Here is a 21,200-nt window from a genome sequence, read left to right on the forward strand (position 1 = left end):
CCTAACAAACTGTTACCATTCATCAGCCAGGACTTTAGGTTTGGTGGGAAAGAGGGGACTAATGAGGAAAAGCTCCAGTTGGTGTTTGCACAATGCCCTTAATTGGTTTATTTAGAAGCATAATTGACTGCCTCACACATATAGCTATCCAACCTCCATGACTGACCTCCCATTCCCCAAAAAAGGTTAGATCAACCATATAGATTCAAATCTCCTCAGTTTTTGGCTCATTGGACTGCAGATCTGTATTTGCTGTAAGTTACATCAAAGATGAAAAGGTTGTGAATATAATTTATTCATATTCACTATGTATTTGTCAATGAATGCTTTAATGGATGGCAGAGGGAGGTATAGCAAGCCAAGAGATCAATGTTTTATCCATTAATTTGATAGGGTAGGTTCTTTTATAGGTGTGTAATTCCCACCTGATTTTCCTGTATTTACTGCAACCCCTCATTCCAGCACAACATAGGAATTCAGGAGTAGAAATAGGCCATGCAGCCCCTCAAACCATGTCTGCTATTCAATGCAATCATGACTGATCTGTTACCTGCCAGGCAAATCTATACTACAATCATTATGAGATAATATTAGCATTTTAATAATTCAGATATTGGTGTACTAGACAATTTCAAAGTTTGTGGATGACAATAAATTTGGAAGTATTGCAAACTCTGAGAATGTCAGTGAATATTTTTGACTGGATGTAGCTGATAAAATAGGTAGAGATATGGCTGATAAAATTTGGTGCATGATAAAGTGAAGTGATCCATTTCGGTGGAAAGAACAAAGAGAGAGTTTATGCATTTAAAAGTTACTATTTTTAAAAAGGGTAAAGGAACAAAAGACTGGACGTCTCTGGGCACACATTGTATCTGGCAGGGCAGATTGAGAAAGTGATCATTAAACAAATGTGGTCCTAGGGTTTATAAATAAAGGTGAAGTACAAATAGCAAGGAGGTTATGATGAACCTCTGGAAAACGTTTCTTCAGCCTCAACTGAAATTTTGTCTAGTTCTAGACGCCACACTTTAAGAGGGATGTGAAGTCATTAATGTGGGTGCAGAAAAATAACCTGAGAATAACTTCAGTTATGATGGGTATCTGTGGTGAGGATAGTTTGGAGAAACCAGATGTTTACACTTTTTTTGAAGAATAGAAGGTTGAGAGGAGATTTAATTGAGACATTCAAAATAATGAGGACTTTAGAAAGAGTAGAAAAGATAGAGGGCTTAAAAGCCAGTGTACACTGATTCTAAGGTTATTAACAAAACCAAAGGCGGCATGAGGAATACATTTTGATGAGGTTTCTGGATCAGGAATGCACTGAAAGGGGGGTGGAGTTAGATGCAATGCTTTCACAAAGAAAGTAGCTGAATACCTGATAGGGTAAATAGGCAGTCTTTTCCCTGGGTCGGGGAGTCCAGAACTAGAGGGCAAAGGTTTAGGGTGAGAGGGGAAAGATATAAAAGAGACCTGAGGGGCAATTCTTTCACACAGAGGGTGGTACGGGTATGGAATGAGTTGCCAGAGGAAGTGGTGTAGGTTGGTACAATTACAACATTTAAGAGGCATTTGGATGGGTATATGAATAGGAAGGGTTTGGAGGGATATGGGCTGGGTGCTAGCAGGTGGGACTAGATTGGGTTGGGATACCTGGTCGGCATGGACGGGTTGGACCGAAGGGTCTGTTTCTATGCTGTACATCTCTATGACTCTATGACTCTATTTGTAGAGATATAGGGGAAATGACAGGGGAGTGGGACTAGCTGAATTGTTTTTCTAGAGAACTGGCATGGGATGGCACGGTGGCTCAGTGGTTAGAATTGCTGCCTCACAGCTCCATGGTCCCAGGTTTGATTCCAGCCTCGGGCGACTGTCTGTGTGGAGTTTGCACATTCTCCCCGTGTCTGCGTGGGTTTCCTCCGGATGCTCCGGTTTCCTCCCACAGTCCAAAGAAGTGCAGGTCAGGAGAATTGGCCATGCTAAATTGCCCATAGTGTTAGGTGCATTAGTCAGAGGGAAACACGTCTGGGTGGGTTACTCTTCGGAGGGTCGGTGTGGACTGGTTGGGCCGAAGGGCCTATTTCCACACTGTAGGGAATTTAATCTAATGTGTGGAATAGATCAAATAATCTCCTGTTGTGCAACTGTTCTACTGAGGCAGCATATAGTTGTCAGGTCCAATTTGAAGGCATGGTCAGGGAAATCAAAGTTGGAGGAAACTCAAATGGGTACCATGCCACATAGATATTTTCTGATGAACCTGTTCAGATATGTTATTATACACCTCTGAAGCAGGTGGGATTTGAACCTGGGCCTCCTGGCCCAAAGGTAGGGACACTACCACTATGCTACGAAAAGCTTATGGTCCCCATAGTTGCGTTCTCAAAAGTATTAAAGATCAAGTCATGTTAAAATGCAGGTCCATTCTGTGTGTTGTCAATGTAGTAACAGCATGGGAAACGCACTTCTGCTTTTCACCAAGGGGAGGCACTTCATACCTGTTATATTGGAAGCTTAGCACTTGATAAATGGCCATAGTGCAGGAGGATTTTAGAGCTGTCTCTCACCGGAATTCTCAGGGAAATTACTTAATGATGATTTTAAGCCCAGTGGAATTCCATCTGTAACATTAACCTCCATGGGGATAAGTATGTGGGGTACAGTCTAATTGAGAGTGGGATATGTTATCAGTGATGTGTGAAATTTCAAACTGTCCCAGTGGATATAAATCTCTTTTTGGTGTAATTAGATTTTGACCATGAGGTGATTGATTGAGCAACTAAAATAATGTACATCTATATATGTTTCATCAGGAACCATGGTGTTTGCATTATTTGTTTCTGTCACATGAGATGTGGGTATCAGTGATTACACCCGCATTTATTGGCCATCTCCGAATGTCCTGGAGGGTCATAGTGAGCCTGCTCCTTGAACTGTTGGAGTGTCAATGCACTAAGGCAAGGAGTTCCAGGACATTAAATGGTGCTTTCTAATGATCAAACTGAATCTTGGTAGTTTTCACTCTTTCTCCCCTTTTTTGTCTGTCCATGGTCATTCATGGACAAGTGAAGAAAACATTTTCCAATTATTCAACCATGGCTTTTCTGCTTCCAGAATAGGATCTGCCAATCAAAAATCAAGAAACTGTGTATGTAATGTTTATTTTTTTTTCTTGTTTTAATAATAGACGAAAGGAGAACTGAGGGTGCTGGAAATCTGCACCAAAAAACTTCCAAAGTAACAGGGCTCTCGAGCCTTATTTTACAGATGCTGCCAGACCTGCTGAGTTTCTCTACCACATTCTGTTTTGGTTTCAGACAAAATAAGATGTTTCAAATCAGACTGCAAAGACTGCAATGTCATTAAACACACCAAAGATTGACAAATGAGTATTTAAACACTTAGTTTGATGTTCTTTATTTTACTTTACTTCCTCTTTTTTTAAAGGTGGTGTTTATTCTGGTGTTGATACGATCAAATCCCGCTTCCTGCCCTGGCTTGGGTCCAGCTTTACAGTCCTTATGTCAGGGGTGACATCTGATACTAGCCTTACTCTCATGAAGGTATATGAATAAATACACAATCTGACTGAGGCTTGCTCTTGTGAGTGAAAATCTTTGATCATGTGGCCTGGAACTTAATTCTCTGTCTTTGACTGACAGGTAAAAATGTGCTGTAGCAGATATCTGAAGTTTCTTGCTGTTAATGCGATTCAACCCCTAACACTTCAGCTTGAAACCTTTTTGCCCACCATACTGCTGTGTGAATTGATAATGGCGCAGGCAGGGAAACAGTACCTAGGTGAACAGCAATAGAGAGGCTATTTCCTAGCCAATCTGATTTGAGACAGAAATAGTGAAAGGACTAAGAAGGAATGAAAACTCGATAGATGAATTCACCATGAGATTGAATAAACAAAAAGAAATAGAGAGGCTGAGAAAAAATAAAAGCAGTTTTACATAATTTTGGATTTTGAGAACATCTTAAAATTACAAATTCGAATGAACACTTAATAATTCATTTTTAGCAAAAGGAATGTTTGGTTATATATAATAGTAGTCACATTGTTGAAAAGTTGCTTACACTCATTATTTGCTCTGATTACCTACTACAGCACTTTGGTTTCTAACCAAATACTGCACAAATACAACAACATCATGCCTTTCAATGTCTAATTCAAAGGTGAGGTAGACACTTAAAATGGGTTGCAGATTTTGATTCATTAACATGTAAATCCCAGAACTTCTTTCAAGTCACATTCCCGAGATAATTTAAGGTTTTATTTAAAAAAGGTGGAAGCGGTTTGTTCAATACATTGCATCAGTTGTATGACACTTTGATCTTTTACCATAAATTGTGTGTCCTATAATCCTGCCCCACTAGCTACCTGATGAAGGAGCAATGCTCCGAAAGCTTGTACTTCCAAATAAACCTGTTGGACTATAACCTGGTGTTATGTGATTTTTAACTTTGTCCACCCCAATCCAACACCGACACCTCCACATCATACTTAAGGAGGGTAAGTGACAGAGATTCTGCATAGAACCATTTCAGCACTCATGCCAAGATATTCCCTTCTGTAGATTTTTGATCACAATATTTATTGCCCTGAACATTTAATCAATTCAAAATAAATACAAAATTTTCCAATACATTACCCGTTATCATAGAGTAATAGAGATATACAGCAAGGAAACAGACCTCTTGGTCCAACTTGTCCATGCCGACCGGATATCCTTAATAAATCTAGTCCCATTTGCCAGCATTTGGTCCATAACCCTCTAAACCCTTCCTATTCATAAACCCTTTTAAATGTTGTAATTGTACCAGCCTCCACCACTTCCTCTGGCAGCCCATCCCATACATACACCAACTTCTGCATGAAAAAGTTGCCCCTTTTACATCTTTCTCCTCTCACCTTAAATCTATGCCCTCTCGTTTTGGACTCCCCCACCATGGGGAAAAGACCTTGTCTATTCACCCTATCCATGCCCTCATGATTTTATAAACCTCTATAATGTCATCCCTCAGCATCTGACACTGCAGGGAAAACAGCCCCAGTCTATTCAGCCTCTCATGAGTTGATTCGCAAACTTTCACCACAATATGTGTCTACTTGTATCCGTTTTATGCTCCACTCTCGTGCCTTATAGAACTCTTTTTTATTTGCCTTGTTGAGTTAGTTTTTCTACAGTTTGCTATTTTGGGCCAATGTTCATCTCCAAGGGGTGAGGGGGGAGGGGAGAGGGGTGTGGGGGGAGGTTAATAGGAGTCATGGGATTATTCCTGGCATGGTCTGACTACCTTGGGAGTAAGTGCCCAAAAGGATGAGATTTTCATGGCTGTTGTTGGAGGCAAGGTAGGGATGGGGTGGCGATGTAAGGGGCTGGATGTGGTGAGCTGTATTTGGATTGCCTCCAAACAAAATTTAGAGGTGGTCACAGCAGCTGCTGGTTGCCAGGGCAGTTTGTTTAAAGGTTTCACCTCAGTATTTGGGACTGCATTGAAAATAGCTAACAAGGAAACAGAAACGCCCTCACACACATACTTGTACCCCCTTCACCCCTGCACCAAGACATGAGCACTCAACAACTTCAATTGCAAGGCGTTCCATGGGCTTCAGTGATAATGCAAACTACTAGATTTCTAACCTCACAGCCAAAACTACGTAATGAGATTTAACACCAATTCATTCAACAAATTCCAATAGTAAAAAATTTGGGGAGGAAAACAAAAGGACCTTATCTTAAACTACAGAATGTGGAGATGCCACTACCATTTTTTTTCATCCTAATTACTAAGAGGCAGATGAAAAAGAAATTAAATGGTTATACAGGTCTTGTTCCCTTCCCTGATATCCCCCCACCCCCACCCCATCCAACCCCCAATTTGAATGCAGTGCAAGTATTGATGAAGCAAACCCGCATGCAAGTACACACCAATGCAAAGTTAGCAAAGCTAGGAAGGAGCCCTCCATCGGAGCAGAAGTAACAGAGTAACTCATAATTCAACATTTTGTTTCACATGGAAAACATTTTGAGGTAGTTACTGTCTTGGATATGTATAGGTTTATTCCAAGCACCTCAGCACAGCTCAAAAATAGAAATATTAAGAAAAAAGGCAACATCCAACTGTCTTTATAGGGGGAGATGGAACACTGATTATCTTTATTTCAGTGAAGACTGGTCTGTTACTAGATTCACATCACCTGAAGTGTCTTTGTTGTGCTGAAGGTTGTGATGATGAATCTGCTAATGTCAATATGATTAACCTAGTTCAAATGGAATTTCACTCTGTGCGAAGTTCATCAGGGGCAATTAGAGTGAGGAATCCTCCGAAATTGGCCTCAAACTGCTTCCAGCATCTTCAAAATTCAACCTCTGATCTATCACTGCTACACAGTAACATTCTCTAGCAAGTATGGGAGTGAATATCAAGCAAGGAGGGGGATTAGATTTTGTCATGTTGCTTTTCACTGTCAAAGTTCAACTGCATTGGCTGGTTGAACAAGTCAGGGATATGTAGGTTAGGTGCATTAGTCGGGGTTAAATGGAGGGGAATGGGTCTGGGTGTGTTACTCTTCGGAGGATTGGTGTGGACTTGTTGGGCCGAAGGGCCTGTTTCCACACTGTAGGGATTCTATGATTCTAACTAACAACTCAGAGATCTATTGACTATTGACACACCTGAGCCCCTACTCAGATTCTTTTGTCTCGGCTGTCAACTTCATGATGTTTCTCTGTACAAAGTTCAGATTTTGAGTGCTTGCAGTTATTGACAGTTTAAAGGATCAAGATTATTAGGTTACACTTTTTATTAGGTTACACTTTTTATTAGGTTATAGTGCAAATTAGGTTTTTTATCCAAGCAAGTGTAAAGCCATTGTGGCAACCTTTTAAAGCTTTCTTAAAAAAACACATCAGACAATAACTTTGTTGTTCACTGGGTGGATGGGCTTGGAGTGCCGTAGCTTGGCATGAGGGGCCACAAATGCAGTTCATTGTGAATAATCTTGGAACAGTTATGTCAGCTATGTATTTCTGCAAATGAAAATGAAGAGTGAGTCACCTGCTGAAATGTCATCTTGTATTATTGATGATGGTGTGTATGAGATTGATCAACAACTTGTATTTCTACAGTAATGTAAAAAAAAATCCCAAGGAGCTGCACAGGAACATTAAAAAGCAAACTTTAATGCTGAATCATATAGGTCAGATGACCAAAAACTTAATCAGTGCGCATCTTAAACAACCTGGACAGATGGAAAGATTTAGAGAGAGAATTCCATAGCTCAGGACATTGCTAGGGTAATTAAAATCAGAGATGTACATGAGGCCAGAACTGGAGATGACAGAGACCCTGAAGAGTTTTTCGGCTGGTCAAAATTAGAGAAAGGGAGGGACTAGGTTATTGAAGTGATTTGAAAGTGAGATGAGGATTTTAAAATGGAGGAGTTGCTTTGCTGGGACTGAGCTTAATCAAAGTTTGAACCAATCTACTGTGTAAGGCTATTGTTTCGAAGTAAAATTAATGGAAACAAATGAACTTTAATAGTCATTTAAAAGTTGTATCTGTCAGAATAAACATCCAATCTACCTTTTTTATACTTCAGTTTCTTATTTTGTTTTACAATTCCTTTAGATTTTTGAATCCAGATGTTTTTCATAACTGCACACACCTACTAATATTTGTGGTTCACTTTCCAGGAATCTGCTGAAAAGGATCAGAAACTGAGGGAACAGGCAACAGTCCATGAGAAAGAAATGATAGAATTGGAGACTGAATTAAATACAACACGTCGCCAACTTGGAACCGTCAAACAGGAGTAAGAAAGCTAAGCTGAGAGTCAGGAATCTCTCCAATATAGGGTTGATAATTGAAGATTAATATTGATGAGATATTTTTTTTAAGAAGACTTCTTGTAGTTTAAAGTCAATAACACAGTAGTTGATACGATGAACGTTTAGAAGTCTAGTGCTTGTCAGTCATCCATCAGGGCTTGTAATAGAGTCTTGTCCATTGGCTGGAGAACTAACAGGTCTTGGATTACTTCTTGGGGATGACCTGCTCGTGTCCTGTGGCCAGCATGCGCCCTGTCAGAGACCTGGGGCTGGCAATGGCTTCCATACACCAGAAACCCAGGAACAATGAGATACCGTAGGCCAAAGGTGAATGAGGGATGGTTTGCTTTTTAGTGAATATCAGCAGTCAGGACATGACCTTAAGTGGGCATTAATTGTCTTAGTTGGGTTCCAAGCAGGGAGGCTGTCCACGAACCCTGGACTTAATCAGATGGAGGCAGAATCCCCACAATGCACCGTCTCATCCGTCTCATCCAATTATGTGTTCCCACACTCCAAACCCCCTACAGGGGATATTAAATTCTGCCATTAGCATCAGCTTTGCTCTCTCTAATAATCTATTCCCTCCAATGAATGTCCATTTTGGTTCACATTTGATTATGGAAAATTCAAACGCGATCCTGAGAGTGGTAGAACTGCATCCCCAATAAATACCGACTGCCTCTAGGACTGGTGAAACTTGGTGAGAGAGATTTATTTTGAAAATTCCTGATTTTTTTAAAGATAGTAATAAAGTCTTTGTATAATAATGAAACCTGATTGCGACTTTACTTTAGGCTGCTATTTACAATTTTGCAAAATTGTGCCAAACCAAAATCTGCCCCAGTGTACACATAACAAACATAACTATATTGGCAAAATAAATGAAATTGAACAAAACCATATGTTTGAATGCATTATTATTGCTGATAATGAAAGGTGAAAAATGCTGTTTTTATATTTTGATCAAATTTTTAAAAAGCTTGCTTTGAATTCATTGCAGATGCATCCCCTTTGCAACAGATGTAATCAATATAAAACTTTTCATTGATATAGATTATTCAATTAAATAGATGAATTTTCATCAAATTAATCTTTTATATACACATAACAGAAATCAGAAAATATGTTAGATCATGTCTCTTATAACTGAAAACAAGATGCATTTCAGTGTAGCTTGAAACTGTGCTAATTAAGCTGGACTGTGGAGTCTCCCAGTTCACTGTCAAAATCCTAAATCTTCTCCACTTCTCTACACAAGACTATGAGCTACGTTACCCCATGTCACCACCATTCCTCCATTCTCAGAATTAAAAGCAAAGGGTGTGCATTAATATGATCCCATAACATGTTCCTCAATTATCCCAAAGCTTTTCACATGTAATGGATTACTTGAAGTATGTAGCTAAGTGTCCATTTTTCACGCAAGAAGTTTGTGCAAATTACAATGCAGAAAATGACCATTTAATCAGTTTGGTTTAGGAGTTGACCAGGACACTTGAACTTCCCAACTTCTGAAATCTTAAAAATCCACCACCTTATGGACAAAGGAGACATCGGTTTGAAGTTTATGCAAATAGCAGAACTCCAATAGATGTATGGAAGTGTCTCTAGAGTCACAGAGGTGTACAGCATGGAAACAGACCCTTCGGTCCAACCCGTCCACACGGATCAGATATCCCAACCTAATCTAGTCCCACCTGCCAGCACCCGGCCCATATCCCTCCAAACCCTTCCTATTCATAAACCCATTCAAATGCCTCTTAAATGTTGCAGTTGTACCAGCCTCCACCACTTCCTCTGGCAGCTCATTCCATACACGTACTACCCTCTGTGTGAAAAAAGTTGCCCCTTAGATCTCTTTTATATCTTTCCCCTCTCACCCTAAACCTAATCCCTCTAGTTCTGGACTCCCCCATTCCAGAGAAAAGACTTTGTCTACTTATCCTAACCATGTCCCTCATAGTTTTGTAAACCTCTATAAGGTCACCCCTCAGCCTCTGTCGCTCCAGGGAAAACAGCCCCAGCCTGTTTAGCCTCTCTCTGTAGCTCAAATCCTCCAACCCTGGCAACATCCTTGTAAATCTTTTCTGAACCCTTTCAAGTTTAACAACACTTTCCGATAGGAAGGAGACCAGAATTGCACGCAATATTCCAACAGTGGTCTAACCAATGTCCTGTACAGCCGCAACATGACCTTCCAACTCCTGTATTCAGTATTCTGACCAATAAAGGAAAGCATACCAAACGCCTTCTTCACTATCCTATCTACCTGCGACTCCACTTTCAAAGAGCTGTGAACCTGCACTCCAAGGTCTCTTTGTTCAGCAACACTCCCTAGGACCTTACCATAAAGTGTATAAGTCCTGCTAAGATTTGCTTTCCCAAAATGTAGCAATCCATATCTTCTGACTTGGAGGTGCAAACTATGTGCTGCTGGTGCTTATTGCCAATACGTTCCCTCCAAAAACAATTATTATGTTCCATTCTTTCTTTTGTGGCTTTTATCTCTTCATTTTTTGTGCATTAACAATCATATTCAAAATCTGGCATAGAATCTGTGGAAATGTATATACATCCTTGGAAAACAAGATGGTGTTTTTGAACAGAGTTTTTGAGTTAGGAGATTACAGGGTGACCTGGACAGGTTAGATGAATGATCAGATGCATGGCAGATGCAGTTTAATGAGGATAAATGTATGGTTATCCACTTTGGTGGTAAGAACAGGAAGGCAGATTACTACTTAAATGGAATCAATTTAGGTAAAGGGGCAGTACAAAGAGATCTGGGTGTTCTTGTACACCAGTCAATGAAAGTAAGCATGCAGGTACAGCAGGTAGTGAAGAAAGCTAATAGCATGCTGGCCTTCATAACAAGAGGGATTGAGTATAGAAGCAAAGAGGTTCTTCTCCAGCTGTACAGAGCCCTGGTGAGACCACACCTGGAGTATTGTGTGCAGTTCTGGTCTCCAAATTTAGGGAAAGACATTCTGGCTATTGAGGGAGTGCAGCGTAGGTTCACAAAGTCAATTCCTGGAATGGCGGGATTACCTTACGCTGAAAGACTGGAGCGACTGGGCTTGTATACCCTTGAGTTTAGAAGACTGAGAGGGGATCTGATTGAGACATATAAGATTATTAAAGGATTGGACACTCTGGAGGCAGGAAACATGTTTCCGCTGATGGGTGAGTGCCGAACCAGAGGACTCAGCTTAAAAATACAGGGTAGACCATTTAGGACAGAGATGAGGAGAAACTTCTTCACCCAGAGAGTGGTGGCTGTGTGGAATGTTCTGCCCCAGAGGGCAGTGGAGGCCCAGTCTCTGGATTCATTGAAAAAAGAGTTGGATAGAGCTCTCAAGGATAATGGAATCAAGGGTTATGGAGAAAAGGCAGGAACAGGATACTGATTAAGGATGATCAGCCATGATCATATTGAATGGTGGTGCAGGCTCGAAGGGCAGAATGGCCTACTCCTGCACCTATTGTCTATTGTCTATTGGACAAATATGTCAATTTGCTCGCAATGTCCTGTTAAGTGGGATGTGCATAATTGGATGTTTCTATTATTTTAACTTTGAATATTTGCTTTGCCAACAGCCTTTTCAAAATCTATTCAGAGATGATGTAGCATTTTTATATAATACAGCTTGATGTAAGAAATAACTTGCACTTATAAAGTAATTTTACAGTATAAATTAACTCAAAAAATACTACTATATGTACTTACTGTCCTCTGCATCTTCCCTTTCATCAAATCTAGACACATTGGACATTCTCCTCACTCATCAACTTTTTATACAAAATGAAAGTGATGATGCTTCTAATCTTGCTCAGTTTATACTTTCAGCCATGATCAAAACAATACCAAGCCTGACACTCATAATAAATGTGACTTACTTTGTAACTGGGGAGACCATGCATCTGCCAGCAATTGAATTTGATCTGCACCCTTCTCTATGGTTTTTGCCCACCCATATGCTCAAAGTGTGAGCTGAAAATGAAACAGTGAAGAAAACAGGACAAGCAACAGAGTATTCCTTTGACCAGTTTGATTTAGAGATACTTGAGGAACGAGAATGGATTGAAGAGTGGGAGAGGGGTGATACATTTACCGTCAAATCAGTAGAGAAAGGGAGAAAAAGGAAAATTTGATTAAGAGACAAAAAGAAAAATGTTACATTTAAACAATGAAATTTTAAAAATCTCCTTAAGATCAAAACCTGAAGGAATGAGGCATTGCAGTAGCAATTGAATTTCAATACAAGAGAGGTGAATTGGCAGATAATGAAACTTACACCGAGAATGATAAACTTTAAACTTTCAATGACCATCCCCAAAAATGCAAAAGTTGGGAGGCCAAGGGTAAAATTCTATTTATGCAAAAACTATGGTGAAACAGCTTAACTTGGGTAGCAGATTTTTGATGTCTGTTTTTAACTGAGCATCAGCTCCTTTCTCCCTTACATAACAGTAGCAGTATTAGCCTCATTGCTGTTTTGTCAGCAAATTCTGATCCATGCTTTTTCTCCTACTCTTTTTAAATTTGACATTCATCTTTTGGGTCTTGTTCTTTCAGCTAAGGTGTTGGAGCTACAGGGAGTGACCCAAGAACAGCATGTTCGCACTCACAATGTATATGGCTACACGTAACTTGCTGCTTGCAAATTTGATAAAAACTTGTTGAAATTATTCTTTGCATAGTAAAATTTCAAAAAATGTCTGAGAGGCTCTATGAATATCTTGCCTTCTTGAAGAAAGATTTCTTGTTTTACTCTCTTTTTTTGAGATGTAAATATAATGTAAATATTACAATCCTTGCACTTTTTGTTCTTCCATGGGATTACTGACTAGGCTTTCATTTGTTTCCTATTCCTAATTGCCTCTGAGAAGGTGGGGTGTGAACCATCTTAAACCACTGCAATCCACCTGATATAGGTGCACCGATAGTGCATTTCACTCCTCCTTTTCTCTTTGTTCTTTTATGGGATATAGATATCATTTGTAAGGTCAGTATTTTTTGCTTTATCCGATTGTCTTATTAGACCATTTAAGAGGGCAGCTAAAAATGATGCACAGCGTTATGGGTTTGGAGTCACATTTAAGCCAGGCCACACAAGGATGGCAGATTTTCTGGTTGTGTTTTTAAACAATAATTAATTAACGTTTTCATGGTCAACATTATTGAGACTAACTTTCAATTCCATATTATTATTGAAGTTAAATTCTGCCAGCAGTTATGGGATTTGAACTATACCTGCAAACATTTGCTGGTACCTCTGGATTATTCGTCCAATGATATCACCAACTCGGCTACCAACTCCTGTGATTACAAGCTGGTAGAATTCAAACTGGTAACCTCTGTCCCTTAAAAATCTAGTTAAGGAAGACTTGTGGAGTTGTGCCAAAAATCAACCATGTGGAGGTCAGTTCAGAAGTTGCTAGCTGGTCCTATTGACATTTTGATCCTTTATGTTATTAAACTGAGTCATTGTTGGTCTCTCTCTGTTGTAGGTTGGCAGAAATTCATATGGAGTTGGATGATACTCAGAACAAATCTGCTGCAACATTCCTAGCAACAGAGGATGAAATAATCCAACTGAGGGCAGAGTAAGCTTGAAGTCCTTAAATAAATCTTGGCTATCTTCTTACATCCAAATGCATGTTATGTTGAAATATAGAGGGTCAACTATAGATTCATATGAGTAGTTCAGACCCTGATCAATACCAACTTCAGGTTGATATAATCCTTTTGTGAACCATGCTGAGAAGGAATGAAGACCTTTTTGTTCTTTTTCTTCACCTTTCTTCAAACATTGCAACACCCGCATGCAAATAGAGTCATACAGTACTGAAACAGACCCTTTGGTCCAACTGGTCCTTGCCAACCATAATCCTAAAACTAAACTAGTCCCGCCTGTCTGCACTTGCTTGATAACCCTCCAAACATTTCTTATTCATGTACTTACAAACCCTCCATTCCTGGGCAATATCCTGGTAAATCTCTTCTGACACTCCTCCAGCTTAATAATATCCTTCCTGTAACAAAGTTAAAAACCATAACACCAGGTTATAGTCCAACAGGTTTATTTGGAAGTACTAGCTTTCAGAGTACTGCTCCTTCATTAGGTAGCTGTGGAGCAGGATCATAAGACACCAAATTTATAGCAAAAGATCACAGTGTCATTCATGCTACTGATACGATTTATTGTTCAATATATCATATCAGTTGCATGCATGACACTGTGTTCTTAACCACTCTATCTATCAAAGAATTATGTACCTGATCCCCTAGGTGTCTATGAATAGTTCTTGTTTTTGGTTCGGAATGTTTATTGTGAAACAGAAATTTTAGCTCATGAACAAAAAATGAATTTATGGCAAATGGGGAAACAGTTACAGGGAGGGAGGACTTTGCTCTACCCTGATCATAAAGCACATATCTTTGCCAAAGTATCTTACTCACTCTCGATCAAGCTGCTATGATGGATAGATTTCCTATATGGCATTAGAGTTTATGTTTTGTACATCAATGTTGTCAACAAATGGCAATTAATGTGGAAGTGCAGACTGTACTAAAGTTTAGATTAGATTAGATTCACTACAGTGTGGAAACAGGCCCTTCAGCCCAACAAGTCCACACGACCCTCCGGAGAACAACCCAGCCAGACCCATTCTGCTACATTCACCCCGACTAATACACCTAATACTATGGGCAATTTAGAATGGCCAATTCACCTAACCTGCACATCTTTGGACTGTGGAGGAAACCGGAGCACCTGGAGGAAACCCACGCAGACATGGGATTTTGGATAAAATCATAGAATCTTTTGAATGCAGATAGAGACCATTTGTCTCATGGAATCTGCATCAACTCACCAAAGAGCATACCACCCAGACCCAGCCCTGTTCAACTATCCCCGTATCCTGCATCTCCAATGGCTAATCCACATAACCTGCACAGCTTTGGGCTGTAGGAGGAAATCAGAGCACCCAGAAGATATCCATGCAGACATTGGGAGAATGTGCAAACTCTACATAGACAATTGCAAGGTTTGTGAAGGTTTGTAGCTCAGATTGAGGTTTAGGGTGTAGGTTTGCTCGCTGAGCTGTTGGTTTGATATCCAGACGTTTCATTACCTGGCTAGGTAACATCATCAGTGGCGACCTCCAAGTGAGGCAAAGCTGTTGTCTCCTGCTTTCTATTTATATGTTTGTCCTGGATGGGGTTCCTGGGGTTTGTGGTGATGTCATTTCCTGTTCGTTTTCTGAGGGGTTGATAGATGATATCTAGATCTATGTGTTTGTTTATGGTGTTGTGGTTGGCCTCTAGGAATTCTCTGGCATGTCATTGCTTAGCCTGTCCCAGGATAGATGTGTTGTCCCAGTCGAATTGGTGGCTTATTTCATCCGTGTGTAGGGCTACGAGGGAGAAAGGCTCATGTCTTTTTGTGGCTAGCTGGTCTTCGTGTATCCTGGTGGCTAACTTTCTTCCTATTTGTCCTACGTAGTGTTTGTGGCAGTCCTTGCATGGAATTTTGTAGATGACTTTGGTTTTGTCCATGGGTTGTACTGGGTCTTTTAAGTTTGTTAGTTTTTGTTTGAGAGTGTTGGTGGGTTTGTGTGCTACTAGGATTCCAAGGGGTCTTAGTAGTCTGGCTGTCATTTCTGAAACTTCTTTGATGTATGGTAAGGTGGTTAGGGTTTTTGGCTGTGTTTGGTCTGCTTGTTATGGTTTGTTCTTGAGGAATCTGCGGACTGTATTTTTTGAGTATCCGTTCTTCTTGAATACGTTGTATAGGTAGTTCTCCTCTGTTTTCCAAAGTTCGTCTGTGCTGCAATGTGTGGTGGCTCGTTGGAATAGTGTTCTGATACAGCTTCTCTTGTGTGTGTTGGGATGATTGCTGGGCAGTTAAGTATTTGGTCAGTATTTGTCGGTTTTCTGTATTCGCAGGTTTGTAGTTCTCCGTTATCCTTTCTTTCGACTGTGACGTCCAGGAATGCGAGTTTGTTGTCGGTTTCTTCCTCCTTGGTGAACTTTATGCCTGTGATGGTGTTGTTGATGATGTTAAATGTCTCTTCTATCTTGTTTTGTTTTGTGATGACAAAGGTGTCATCTATGTAGCGGACCCAGATTTTTGGTTTGATGGTTGGTAGGGCTGTTTGTTCTAGTCTTTGCATTACCGTTTCTGCTATGAATCCTGATAGTGGAGATCCCATGGGTGTGCCGTTGGTTTGTTTGTATATTATGTTGTTGAAGGTGAAGTGGGTGGTGAGGCACAGGTCCACTAGCTTCATGATGTTTTCATTGTTAATGTGATTGATGGTGGTTGGGGTGTGTGTGATGGTCTCTTCTAAAAGTGTGGTGAGTGTTTCCTTTGCCAGGTCAATGTTGATGGAGGTGAACAGTGCTGTTACGTCGAATGAGATCATTGTTTCATCTTCCTCTATTTTGGTGTTTTTGATGATATTTAGGAATTCCTGGGTGGAGTGGATGGAGTGCTGTGACTCTTCTACGAGGTATTTCAGTCTTGCGTGTAGTTCTTTGGCCAGTCTGTAAGTTGGTGTTCCGGGTAGTGAGACTATGGGTCTGAGGAGGGCTCCTGGTTTATGGATTTTTGGTAGTCTGTAGAATCGTGGGGTGTTGGTCCCATCTGGTTGCATTTTCTGAAATTCCGTCTTGTTTAATTGTCTGGAATTGTGTAATTTTCTTAGGAGATATGTAATTTTGTTTTCTAGTTGTGGGGTCGGGTATAGCGCCACCTGTTGGTAGGTATTGGTGTCTGCGAGTAGTGCGTTGGCTTTCTCAATGTAGTCCCTTCTGTTCAGGATGACTGTGAGCTGACCCTTGTCTGCAGGTAATGTAATGATGTTTTTGTCTTTTTTGAGGTTTTCTTGGGCTTTCTTTTCTTGTGTTTTCAGTTTGTTTCCTTCCCTCTTTCAGCTCAGAGTAGGTGCAACTGTCTGTCTGATCGTTTGCTGTGTTTCTTCCGTGAGTTTGTTGTCCTTCAATGTGGTTTCTAATGCCGCTAGGAAATCCTTCTTGTCAGCATCTTGGTAATTGAAATTTAGTCCTTTTACTAGTACCACTTTTTCTGTGTCTGATAGGGTCCGGTCTGATAAGTTCTTTATCCATGCCCCTGTGTTATCGGTTTTGTCTTTGTTTGTGAGTTTGTCAAGTTTTTTCTTCAGGTCCCGATTTTTCTTTATCTGTGTTTGTTGTTGTTTGGTGTTTATGGCTCGTTCTATCACGTCTGTCCATTCTTGATTTGGTGCTTGTTTGAATAACGGCTTTTGGCGCGCAATTTCCCCGTTGTATTTTCGGAGTCAGTGGTGGGCGTCATTGATTAGTTCTCGGAGCATTCTGCGGCCGTTTCGTTCTGTAAACTTCTGGCTTGAGGTGTTTTTTATCGGAGGTTTGTATTGGAGACATTTTGGCGATCATGACAAGTAGACCAAATACAGCCAGAAACCCTAACCACCTTACCATACATCAAAGAAGTTTCAGAAATGACAGCCAGACTACTAAGACCCCTCGGAATCCTAGTAGCACACAAACCCACCAACACTCTCAAACAGAAACTAACAAACTTAAAAGACCCAGTACAACCCATGGACAAAACCAAAGTCATCTACAAAATTCCATGCAAGGACTGCCACAAACACTACGTAGGACAAACAGGAAGAAGGATAGCCACCAGGGTACATGAAAACCAGCTAACCACAAAAAGACACGACCCTCTCTCTTCCTCGTAGCCCTACACATGGATGAAACAAAACCACCAATTCGGCTGGGACAACACATTTATCCCGGGACAGGCTAAGCAATGACATGCCAGAGAATTCCTAGAGGCCTGACACTCCAACCACAACGCCATAAACAAACACATAGATCTAGATACCATCTATCAACCCCTCAGAAAATGAACATGAAATGACATCACCACAAACCCCAGGAACCCCATCCAGGACAAACATATAAATAGAAAGCAGGAGACAACAGCTTTGCTTCACTTGGAGGTCGCCACTGATGATGTTACCTAGCCAGGTAATGAAACGTCTGGCTATCAAACCAACAGCTCAGCGAACCTACACCCTAAACATAGACAGTTGCCCAGGGCTGAAATTAAACCCAGGTCCCTGGTGCTGTGAGTCAGCAGTTCTAACCACTCTGCCATCATGTCCACCCGGATGACAACTATTGAAAGGCTTTATCTGGAGGATGTGAAACAAATGATTTGGAGATGCCGGTGTTGGACTGGGGTGTACAAAGTTAAAAATCACACAACACCAGGTTATAGTCCAACAGGTTTATTTGGAAGCACTAGTTTTTGGAGCCCTGCTCTTTCATCAGGTGGTTGTGGAATTTAAAGCAAACGTTTAGAGTGTGATGTAACTGAAATTATATATTGAAAAAGACCTGGATTGTTTGTTAAGTCTCTCATTTTTTAGAATGACCATGTTGGTTTCAGTTCCTTCATATGTAAATCACAAAACTTTTTTGAAAGTTACATTCTCAAGTGAACTTTAACAATTGGTGTCATGTCAGCCCAGATAATGTATTTAAGGTGTGAGCTGCTCTATGTGTGCGCCCTCTGCAAGTTACTTCCAGAATTACATTTTACTTTACTGAAAACTGTATGAATCCATGTAAGATTCTGTAAATCCGTTTTTTAGATTAGAAACAGTCTGCCCATTGTGGCATAGACAGTCTCACCCAGGGCACCTCACACCTTAAATGCATTATCTGGACCGACATGCCACCAATTGTTAAAGTTCACTTGAGAATGTCACTTTAAAAAAATGTTTTGTGATTTACATATGAAAGAACTGAAACCAACATGGTCATTCTAAAAGATGAGAGACCTGACAAACAATCCAGGTCTTTTTTAATATATAATTTCAGTTACATCACACTCTAAACTTTTGGAACAAACTCTGTGTCTTACGATCTTATACTCCATAATCACCTGATGAAGGAGCAGTGCTATGAAACCAGTATGCTCCCATATCAAAGGGCTGGTGCTTGCTAAGTTTGGGTTACAGCAAAGAAAGTGGCTGCCACTAAATGTCCATGTTTCCATTTGTTGTAACCCACTATTCAGCAGAGTCTGGCATGTTATGATCAAGAAAGTGGTGACAGTACACTTAAATGTTATGAATTGTGCTGCTTACTTTAGCACTTGAGAGGAGCTCTTGATTTTTGTTGCTCACCTAATGGGGGCTCAAAACCATACTGGTTAGTTAACCAACTCCTTAGTATCCTCTTTGCTAGTGAAAGTAAATAAGTTCTCTATATAGTTGAGTTTGCTTCAAGATGGCACATCTGATGATGGAAGATTGCAATTGACTCCTTCATACCTAGCCCTGTGATCCAAAAGCAGTGTCCTATTTGTTACTGATTAGCCAGCACAGCTTATTCAGGACCTTGAAATTGACATGTCACCAGGGCGAGAATTCTTTCCACTGGATTTCAGAGACTTTTGCAACCAGTGCTTTTATAAAAATCAAATGTTGCAGATGCTGGACATCTGAAATAAAATCAGGAAATGATGGAATTACTCACCAAGCCAGGCAACATCTGTCAGGTCTGTCACTGTTTACTAGAAATGTTAGTTCAGTTCTGTTAATAAATATTAGGCACCCTAGCCCTCACACTGCATCCTCCATTATCCACCAGGCACTCTCCACACTTACTCAAGCAGTACTACTATGTCCAATACCAAAAGTGCTATAAAAGTACTGGAACTCTATAAAATTGACAAATAAAAAAGAAGCATTCATTCAAAACCTTCCTTGGGGCAGAACAAGGCTTAATATTATTAAATACACAGAGAACTATCAAAATAAACAAACAAGCATTTTTAAAACCACTTCAAAAAACATAATTTTCTCAGCAGCTTTTAAAACTCTCCATTAAATGTAGGATGTCCTTTGTAGTTATGTGAAATAACCCCTACAGAGCTGAATCTATTTGCTGGTTTTGGAGCTCAGACAAACATTCCCTAATGGAATTTCATCTCACAGCTGTGTCAGATTAATCCCTTTGACAACGTTGAAACAGGATGAACAAACAGCCACCTGACTCTACATAATAGGAGTTATCATTTCTTAAGAGGGAGTTATCATTTCTTAAGAAAGAATATTTGTTTACTTTGACAGTTCCATGTATGTATTATTATAGGGCCTATGAATTTTGCCATTGGTGACATATGAAGAATTTTTCAAAGGCTCAGCAGATCTTCGGACTTTACACAATAGATAAGTGAAAGCATTGTGTCCAAATGTTATATTGCAGTCAGATTCTCAATACTGTTGAATATATGGAATCTTTAACATTCAATAAAATACTCTAATGCTCCTGCACTTTTACATAAGTCTGGTCAACTTAATGGTTGCTTAATTTCCAAGCTAAAAGCCAATGATTAATCACTACATTAAAACCTCATTTAACTTTTCATCAGCATTTAATTATTAAAGTTGGGGAGAGCTTTTAAACTCAACTGTCAAAAAGTGCTCTGCTTCAGCTTGGAGACCTAAGGTAAGTGACTACAGAGGTAGTGGATGTATTAGTTATAATCTTTAACAATCCCTCAAATTCTGGAAATATCCCAACAGAATGGAAAATTCTAAATTTAACACTAGAATTCAAAAAACGGAGGAAGAATTTGGGAAACTATATGATAATTAATCTCATGTCTATGATTAGGCAAATGTTAGAATCAATTATTAAGGAAATAGTTAAACAATCTTTTGAAATTGTAATTTATTCAGGGAGAACTAGCATAAATTTGTGGAAGAGAATTGATGTTTGACAAAGTTATGAGAGTTCTTTGAGGTTGTAAGAAGCAGGGTGGATAAAAGGAAACCAGTAGATGTTTGATTTGATTTATTGATTGGATTTATTGTTGTCACATGTACCTAAGTACAGTGAAAAGTTTTATTTTGCAAGCAGTACAGTCAGATCATGACAAACAAAGACATACAGATCATAGGGTGCTTGGACAGAGCAAGGTGTACGAGGTTACAACTGTGCAGGATGTGCACAAAAGTAAGGTCAAATTAGATTTGAAATTATAGAGGTCCATTTAGTAGTCTCATAACAGCAAAGAAGAAGCTGTCCTTGAACCTGTTTGTGCGTGTGTTCAAGCTTTTGTATCTTCTGTCTGATGGAAGAGGTTGGAAGAGTATTATCAGGTTGGGAGGCTTCTTTGACAATGTTGGCAGCCTACCCATGGCAAGGAGAAGTGTAAATAATGTCCCATGGATGGAGGGCTTGTTTCCATGATGGTCTGGGCTGTGCGCACAACCTTCTGTAGTCTCTTAAGGTCCTGGGCAGAGCAGTTGCTGTAC

At 40.0% G+C, this 21,200-nt stretch overlaps 1 protein-coding gene across 2 annotated transcripts in view; it reads left to right on the forward strand.

Annotated features, from left to right (window-relative positions):
- Window positions 1–21,200, forward strand: part of spata18 (spermatogenesis associated 18) — a 67,720-nt gene that overhangs the window by 7,000 nt on the left and 39,520 nt on the right. For both annotated transcript variants that reach the window (XM_043691102.2, XM_087988040.1), the window contains exons 3-5: window positions 3,454–3,569; window positions 7,713–7,831; window positions 13,362–13,457. In XM_043691102.2, coding sequence (XP_043547037.1) covers window positions 3,454–3,569; window positions 7,713–7,831; window positions 13,362–13,457 — 331 coding nt within the window. The remainder of the gene's footprint in view (window positions 1–3,453; window positions 3,570–7,712; window positions 7,832–13,361; window positions 13,458–21,200) is intronic.

Source organism: Chiloscyllium plagiosum, unplaced genomic scaffold, assembly GCF_037043375.1.
Source record: "Chiloscyllium plagiosum isolate Xiang-an unplaced genomic scaffold, Cpla_swu_hap1 HiC_scaffold_1, whole genome shotgun sequence".
Classification (NCBI taxonomy): Eukaryota; Metazoa; Chordata; class Chondrichthyes; order Orectolobiformes; family Hemiscylliidae; genus Chiloscyllium; species Chiloscyllium plagiosum.